General features: G+C 40.1%; 1 protein-coding gene across 2 annotated transcripts; it reads right to left on the bottom strand.

Annotated features, from left to right (window-relative positions):
• Nucleotides 1-244: 244 nt before the first annotated feature.
• On the bottom strand, nucleotides 245-8,915 carry GDAP1 (ganglioside induced differentiation associated protein 1). 2 transcript variants are annotated; one of them, XM_062502455.1, is made up of 5 exons: nucleotides 8,795-8,915; nucleotides 7,525-7,698; nucleotides 5,354-5,448; nucleotides 4,776-4,890; nucleotides 245-627 (listed from the first exon to the last, which is right to left on the bottom strand). In XM_062502455.1, the coding sequence occupies exons 1-5, from the start codon at nucleotides 8,898-8,900 to the stop codon at nucleotides 245-247; spliced, it is 873 nt and encodes a 290-aa protein (XP_062358439.1). In that variant the 5' UTR covers nucleotides 8,901-8,915. The 2 variants fall into 2 exon arrangements, with proteins under 2 accessions (XP_062358439.1, XP_062358447.1); XM_062502463.1 differs by lacking the exon at nucleotides 7,525-7,698.

Raw genomic sequence — 8,915 nt, 5'->3', positions numbered from 1 at the left:
ACTGTCACAGTTATAGGCCCTTGGCTGAAAAGAAAGTCTCTTCTTTCCTTTGTCATCCCCCCAATACATATTTTTGAAAAATATCTTGGCATTGCCAACCCAATTATACAGCAGCAGGAGTTGATTACTCTGTGACAACGTTCTAATTCACAGATATAATCATTCTTCTACATTTATATTTTATTGAAGATATTTTCCTGAGGGGTAGAGATGCTCTCCATTCACCACCAGGGACAGACAAGGTCTAAAAATAATTTTGCCTGGTTCTAATTGATAGCACCACATTGGCAAATCTTTTCCGAAGACACAGGAAAGCCAGATAACCCACCCCTGCCAGCATGCTGACCAGCAGGGTGGTGCCAAGAACCCTGGGAGCCCTTTTCTTGGCCACACGGAATGCTGTTGGCAGGACAGCTGAGATTAATATATTGTTGACATGTCCCAAAACTTTGTAAAATGCTTTTCTCTTCATGACACGCTCATAATAAGCTTCCAAGTTTGGCCGCTTTCCATTTCCCCAGTTTCTTCTTGCTAATCCCAGAAACTTCAGGCGATGTAATGTGACAGCAAGTGACACATCTGCCAGACTGAAGAAATCACCACAGAGCCAAGGCTGATTTCCATCTTCTAAGCAGAGATAAAACATACAGCATTAGGAACTTAAGGAATATAAGCACATTTAGTTTAGTGCTTCTTCAAAGTACCATCTAATAAAGAGCAACAACACTTCAGCTAAAATACTACTTTAATCAATGAACATTTTACTAATCCCTGTCCACTCTTTGCACAATATTGTAAAGTTTTAGGCTCAGCAGCCTGTCCTACATTTGTTAAGGAATGAAAGATCCACATTCCAGGTTTATAAATTAAAACCCACAGTAAACACTTATTTTCCTCAACTACATTTCTCCAATCTGGATTAAATTAAACAGGATTGGAAAGGAGAAAGGCAGTTTAGCTTTTACTGAAAAACTACCACTTCACTAAAGAGCCAACTCCAGCTAATTTGTTGGAGGCTTTCAAGTCAAAAAGAAATTGATCTGATGACTGACTTGCATGAAATGTATCAGCCCAGTGAGACAACAGAATTTGTTTACCTGCTCTCCTTTTGCATCTCTTACACCCCAAATCATGTTAGTTTTACACTCAGGTGTTTGAGAAGTGACAAATACACTGCTCACCACCAGTCAGAAGCACAGATGGACATCCCAGGTACCCTCTCCAAAAGGAAAGAGGTGAATCTTTCTGGGATGGCTCAGAGCAGGCACTGCCAGGCAGCCTCACACTTTGCTGTCAGTGATCTGAACCACCACCACCTGAAAGGGCTGCCATGTACTGACTATACCAAGAGTTTTGAAACCCAGGATATGAAACTTGATAGCCAGCACAGCTATCATAGCTGCCAGAATAAGTACTCTGTCCTAGACTAGATCTCCAATAGGGAGGACTATGCTGTTCCCATATGATTTGTAACTTTTGCAGTTCTTCCCACACAGCAGGCATGCAAATATGCTGGCATGAAGACTCAGCAGCACCTCTCTGGTAACAGAGAAATTTTGCAATCTCCTTTCCAACATATTTTCCACCAAAGAAAAGCAACAGCTTGGCACAAAGCTGGTACCAGTCCATTTTGACAGGTTATGCAGGTCTGGAAGAAAGGCTTCAATAGAAAAGGAGTGTATCCTAGGGTGCTGAAAGGATACCTGGGAATTCATCCAGTGCATTAAATGATGGATGGATGGATGGATGGATGGATGGATGGATGGATGGATGGATGGATGGATGGATGGATGGATGGATGGAATGATTAGATGATGGAAAAGACCAGAGAATCTATCCTGAGTGAAAGAAAGATGCCTGCAGTGGGAGCAGTAGTAGTTGAGGGATTCAAGCAGTTTGGAAGAGAAGCAGGAGTTCTGAGTTTGACCAGGACCTGGAGAAGTACAGATCACAAACCTCCAAAGTGGGAACACCTCAGTCAAAATTCCAAGAGGCAATAGCCCCATGTTTTACAAAATCCTGTGACCCCAGCAATTTTCACAAGCTCATCAATACTGTATCAGCTGACTACTTGGAAAGGCTATTTAGCGGAGAAAGGAAAGGGGTTGCTGGAAATGGTAGCAGATAGAGTTTTCTGAACAAAACCCTTCCATCCTTTAAGTTAAAATATTTTCTATGACTTTTTCACTGTTGAGTCAGTAGAAAATGTAATCTACATTTTCAAACGCTGGTTCAAGCCTACAGTTGTGATAGTAACCAGTAATTATTACAACAGCTATTTATAGAGCTAAATGCAAAAAGTTATTGATTTGAGCAGATGCAGTTGATATTGACTGATGCTTCATGCAGTTCCCAGTGAAGTCAGGGGAAGGACTCCTGTTAGAAGCACTGTGAGTTGAACCATGCTGTGAATAAGCAGAAGGCTAATCCCATTTAAAAAGAATTTAGGATGCTGACATGGCTAAGTGCCTGTGGGTATAGATCAGGGGGAAGGTCAGCATTGCAGATGTCCTTGTAGGAGTGTGTTACAGACCTGCTAGCCACCATGAAAAGGCAGATGATGCATTCTACAGGAGGCTGGCAGAAGTATCTCAATTTCCAGACCTTGCACTTGTGGGGGACTTCAGCCTGCCACATGCCTGCTGGAAACACAACACAATGGAGAGGAGGCAGTCTAGGAGATTCCTGGAGTGCGTGGAAGAAACCTTACTCTCAACTGGAGAAGGACTCATGGGTGATGTGGTAGTCAGTGGCCATCTTGGGCACAGCAACCGTGAAATTATGGAGTTTTCAGTTCTGGGTGAAACAAGAAGAGGCACTGGCAGAACTGCCACCTTGGACCTCTGCCAGGCAGACTTTGGACTGCTTATGAGATTGATTGACAGAGTTCCTTAGGAGTCAGTCCTGAAAGGCAAAGTAGTACAGGAAGGATGGGCAAGATTTAAGGGGGAATTCTTAAAAGTACAGGAACAGGCTGTCCCCATATGCTGTCAGGGAAAAACACCAGTCTGGTTAAACAGGGAACTGAGGCTGGAACTCAGGGTAAAAAGGACTGCATCTCACCTCCAGAAGAAGGGGGGTAACTAAAGGATGTCATGAGGTTATACAGGAGAAAATTAGAAATAAAGCCAAAGTGAAAATTAATTTGGGCACTGCAATTAAAGACAAGAAGAACAGTTTCAGTAAATACATTGGCAGTAAAAGGAGGGCTAAGGAGTCTTGATCCTTTGCTGGATGAAGGGAGGAACCTAGTGTGGGATGAGGAAAAGGCTGAAGTACTTTAATGCCTTGCCTCAGTCTTTAACACCAAAACCTGCGGTCTTCAGGACATCCAGCTCTCAAACCTGGAAGTTGGTGATGGGGAGCTGAAGCCCCTACAACCCAGTTGAAAATGGTTAGTGACCTGTCATGCCAGTTAGACACCCACAAGTCTATGGATCAAAATGGGATGTACCCAAGAGTAAGACGGGAGCTGCCAAAAACTTGTCAATTATTTCAATAACCAGCAATCCTGGTTAACCACAGAAGTCTCTGTTGCCTAGAAAATAGCAAATGTAATACCCATCTACAAGAAGGGTCAGAAGGAGGATCCAGGAAACAACAGACCTGTAATCCTGACCTTGGTACCAGGAAACATCATAGAGCAGATCATCCTGAGAGTCAGTACATGACACGTGCAGGACAAGCAGGGGAACAGGTCTAGCCAGCATGAGTTTACAAAGGCAGGCCTTGTTTGGTCAACCTGACCTCCTTCCATGAACAGTGACTCGCTTACTGGATGAGGGAGAGGCTGTGGATATTATCTAGACATCTGTAAAACTTTTGACCTCTCTCCCAGAGCACTCTCCTGGGTAAATGGGCTTGGGTGGGAACACATTCTTCACTGAATGGAAAACTGGCTGGGTATCCAGACCCAGGGAATGGTGGTGAGCAGACTTACATCCAGTTGGTAGCTGGTCACTAGTGGGGTTCCCCAGGACTCAGTATTTGGGTCAGTCCTTTCTAACAGGATGAGAGGAAATGGCCTTAAGTTGCACCAGACAAGATTCAGATTAGATATTAGAATTTTTTTTCACTGAAAGAGTGGTCAGACATTGGAATAAGTTGCCTAGGGCAGCAGACAGAAGGATATGGTATAGGCATGGTTATGATGGTGCTGGGTTGACAATCAGTCTAGATCATCATGAAAGTCTCTTTCAACATTGATGATTCTGTGATTCTGTGAAAAAACTGATTTCTATTTGGGTGGAGGCAGGTAAACAGGACTGCTTTCCAAGAGAGTGAGGGAAGGGGGTTGTCTAATGATTAAAGCAATTATTCAGATTGCTTATTCTGTATATTCCACAAATAACAGCAAAGTATCTGCACAACATTATAATAAACATTAAAATAATAATATGCACATTAAGGTTGTGATCATTATATTTATATAGTGAACTGAAGCCTACACCTATAACATCCACATTCTGTAGTTTATTTTTTTCTGATTTTGTTGATAAAAGTACTAAAAAATCGTACAGCTAATTATTTCTCAGCTCATTTACTGAAAATGTGATCAAGCACTCACATGAGACAGTGAGAACTCACTGACTGGAACAGTAAAGTAAGTTAGTATTTAAAACAGTATTGATCCTTCCTGTGATGTATAGATCAATATATACTAAAAGTATCAAATCTGACACATTAAAAGCTGTTTTATAATGGGGCTGCCAACAAGTTTACTCAGTATCCTCAAGCAGAAATATTAACAGAATTTAGCAAGAAAAATTCCTTACCTGGTGTTTCCTCATTTCGCCGTTGCAATTCAGTCTCAACCTGATCCAAAACCTTTTCCAGTTCATCCAGTATTTTCTTTAGGTATTTTATATTATCATGATCCAGCAGTTTAGACTAAACAGACATACAGGTTAGTGTTTTAATCATTGTACAGAGTTTATACTTTTATCAGAGAAGCTTATACTTAGGATACTACAGTGTTTATTCATAAAATGTGATTATTTTCTCCACATAGTTAGCTGGATACCACATGGATACTGGTGACAATTCAGAAAGCAGAAGAAAACTTTAGAGATGCCAGACAGTGAGGTTTGCCTACCCTTGCAGGGTTCTCAACAGCCCCACAACAGCACTGATGAGTACTTACCTTGGAAGTCAGTGGGACCAGTCCAGTACTTCAGCACACTCACTTCAAGTGAGTAGCTGATCTGAGGACAGACTGTTTCATGCCTTGAAGGGTTAAACCACTTCATGACATTACTGGTAATGACAGGTGAAACAAATGTTTATATTGTGACCAAAAAATCTAATACGAACTAGCTCATAATAAAGGAGCCCATAAAAAGGGGTTTCCTACCTTAAGGCGCTTCTGTTTTGCTATATAGGCATCTTGAAGGTCTGGATTTTCTTCTGCAAGTTTCTTCAATTCTGATTCTGTGTTACTTATTTGGCCTAATTTAAATTTTTTTTAAAAAAAGGAGAGAGAAAAAAACCAAATATTAGATATATCCAAACACACTCTTAATGCAATCCACAAGAACTGATCAGTCACCTGTGTACAAATATCATACCAAAGAAATTAGAAGCGATGCTTCAGTACAGTATCTGCACCAGGTTAGGACTTAAATACATCACATTTTGGAAAACTTAAATGCTTTTAAATAGACCCACCACACCTTCAGCTCATCAGTTTGGAATGTGAAAGTGCTGGTAGGCCCACACCAAGATTTTTTGTCACTGCAGGTCATATGCATAATTTTACAGCAAAAGCCTAAAATGCCACTGAATATGGAGCCAAAGTGTTTTCATCTAGCTAAAATGTGATGCCAAAGTCTGTGATCCTTTTGGAAATGTTCTTTAAGAACTGTGTGCATCTCCTGGAAAAACATTCATTACATGATTTTAAGAAGGAATTATGTGAAAAGTTTAGGTCAATTTTACTGACTTCTACTGCAGGGTATAGCCTTTTCCCTAAAATGAGGCTTTGCTTGAAAATGCCATACTTATAAGCCTAGAATACCAAAAGACAGTGATTTCTAAATCTTATAAAAATAAGTATTTCTAATCATAAAAAGAGAAAAAATAATTATAGAGTATAAATCACCTCTCAGTTGTACTTGATAATGAAGTTTAGTTACAGTGAAGTCTGATTAATTAAAGTGATAAAAATTCATTTTAGAGAATAACAAACTCACTTTTTTATATATTCATTTCAACATGACTGTGAAAGCCATCCCTCAATATATGTGTGTGAAGAAATTGAAGGATGCACTCATACAACTAAAGTCTTACATATGCAATTAATTACTTACTTGGATTTGGTATGCATAAACAGAACACAAAACTGGGTCATGCCTTATTATATCTAACAGTCTGAAAAAAAAAAAAGTGTTTCAAGCTAAAAACAAAAACATCCAGGAGAAGTTTGAACATGCAAAGGAATTGTTAAGAAACATCCACAGGCTTTTCAAAAAATTCTTGAAATCAAAAAATGTAGGCTATGCTTTAAGCATAAAAAGGTAAGAAAACATCCAAATTTAGATGAGCAATAATGTTAGCTCTACCAGTATGAACATGTGCAAACTGATAACAATTTATACCAACTAGAAGCTAGAGCAGAAGAATACATGCAGGAAGAAAAGCAGAAAAAAATGTTGTAAACTGCAATAAAAGCACCATGTGAAAACAGAAAAACTATCCACAATGCCTACGAGCAAAGCACAATTGTTCAATAAACAGTTAGCACCCACACTTAGGGAAAAAAAATCAAAAACCAAAGCCACCAAACCAGACAGTGCACTGATGTAAGAGACTAACTCATGTTCTTGGACAAGGGGGAGTGGCTTTAAATTATTGCATCAGTCATGCAACTATATGGAAAATGTACTGCCTGCCTTCACTTCTGAGAACATAGCAGTGTGACTAGTAAGAGAACTGATTTACCAAAAAATTTAAGGAGGAGGGTAAGACATTTTGTTGGAAATATGATTTCTCAAACTAACACAATATCACATTTTATGATGTCATGGACTTACTAATAGTATAGTTGCATGACATTTCAAAGACTCTGTGGTATCTGACTTTGTTCTACAGAGCATTCTAAAACATCATAGAAAAAAAGAAATCAACACTATATAAACCACTAATGTTGACAAAAAAGTCAGAGATCTCAAAACGTAATTGCAAACAGGAAATCATCATCCAGCCATGTTGTCAGGAATTGATGTGTGTCTTAGAACTACTTAGTACGTTTGTAATACATAGAAGGAAACATAAAGGCTTCAATTAAAAGGCTGACATAGTACAAAAATTTTCTCCACAGACACCTCAAAAATAACACTTCCTCTTTCCTATTTTCAAATCACAACAGAATACATGATCAATAAGATGCACAAACCATCAAGGACTGCAACTAAAATTCATAAACTGTGCTCAGTACTTTGTGTTTAAGGTGGATTTAAGAAAGAAGATGAAGGTAACGCAGGAACCTACTAAGTTATAGACATTCAGAGCTACACCAGTACATACTACGGATTCTGCTGGTAGCATAGGCTGGAATCATGGAGTCCACTGTTAACTCAGGGTGCAGGATGCAGCCATGTGTGTAGGCATCCATAGGCAAGGAGTCTAAAAGCTCTCTGTAGTGTTGCACCCTTGGATAATACATGCTCCCCTCTTCTGGCATTAATCTTGGTACTCCCTCTGCAAAACAAAGTTAAAATGTTTTATAATTCCAATTTCTATGCAGCAACCCACAGAAACCCATATTTAAGAGACTTCCAAATCAGAAAACCACACTCAATTCTGTTACATACATGTAGGAATGGATGACCATGACATACAACCCTATAATGCTCTCAAAGTTGGGCACAGCTGAGATTCCAGGAAATTGTTACGGCTGAAATGTTGCTGGTCCTGCAGTGATGCAACAATTACAGTACAGGAATCCTATGCAATACATGACTGGAAGTATTCCTGCACGTTAATGAGTTTTACCCTACCCTCAACCTACCTAGGCCCCAACACCTTTTTTGACTAAAATAACACATTTTGTTCACTCAACAATGACATTTTCTTCATGCCTCAGAATTCACAGCACTAAATCCCTGAAATACAAAATGCTGCCATCTTCACACCTATACAAAATACAGCTCTGCATTTCCTTCAAAAATTGAGGCAGGTTTCTTTGGGGTCTTTTTGGTGGTGGTATTGTTGCGGGGGGGTTGTTTGTTTTGTTGGGGTTCTTTTAGCAGGCACAAAGAACTTCAAAACCTTGCACATGATCACTTCCAAGGTTTCTCTTCTGCTCTTTTACCTCTTCATTCCATTTTGGCCCCAAAAATAATTTGCTCATTCTATTTTCATTGTTCTACAGAAAATTATTCTGAAATTAAGCATGTTTCTTCTTATCTCACAGGGAATCTGGACTTGCTTGACAAAGGCAGTCATGCAGATCTGTTCAGTATATTATTTTGCATGGCATCATCACACCAGGGTTAGTGCAGCACAGTGCTGCTGCCATTCCTGGCCTCTCCATCCCTCCAGGGCTAAGGAGGAGAGTGGTAGCTTTTACTTATAAAGGTTTACTCAGGAAGGTGCTGGAAAGCCTTCGGTTCACTTTAGAGGAACATGTTTTCAACCCAAACTGCTAACTGCTAGGAGAGCCCATTTACTCGTGAGACTATAAACATTTTCTGCCCTGAAGGAAGAGCCCTGCAGCGATGCAGAGCTGCCCCAGCATTGCTGCAGGCTACGGGGTGAGGGGGAAAACCACATACTGAAATGCCTGTGCGATTACCATCTACAAACGTCGCTTCAAGGTAATCAATGATCTGCGTTGCCTCACAAATGATGTTTTCCCCATGGATCAGGACGGGTACTTCTCCAGAGGAGCTCAAGCGCATGAACCACGGCTCGTT

This window comes from Cinclus cinclus, chromosome 1 (genome assembly GCF_963662255.1).
Source record: "Cinclus cinclus chromosome 1, bCinCin1.1, whole genome shotgun sequence".
NCBI classification, from domain to species: Eukaryota; Metazoa; Chordata; class Aves; order Passeriformes; family Cinclidae; genus Cinclus; species Cinclus cinclus.
This window is presented reverse-complemented; position numbering and strand designations above follow the sequence as displayed.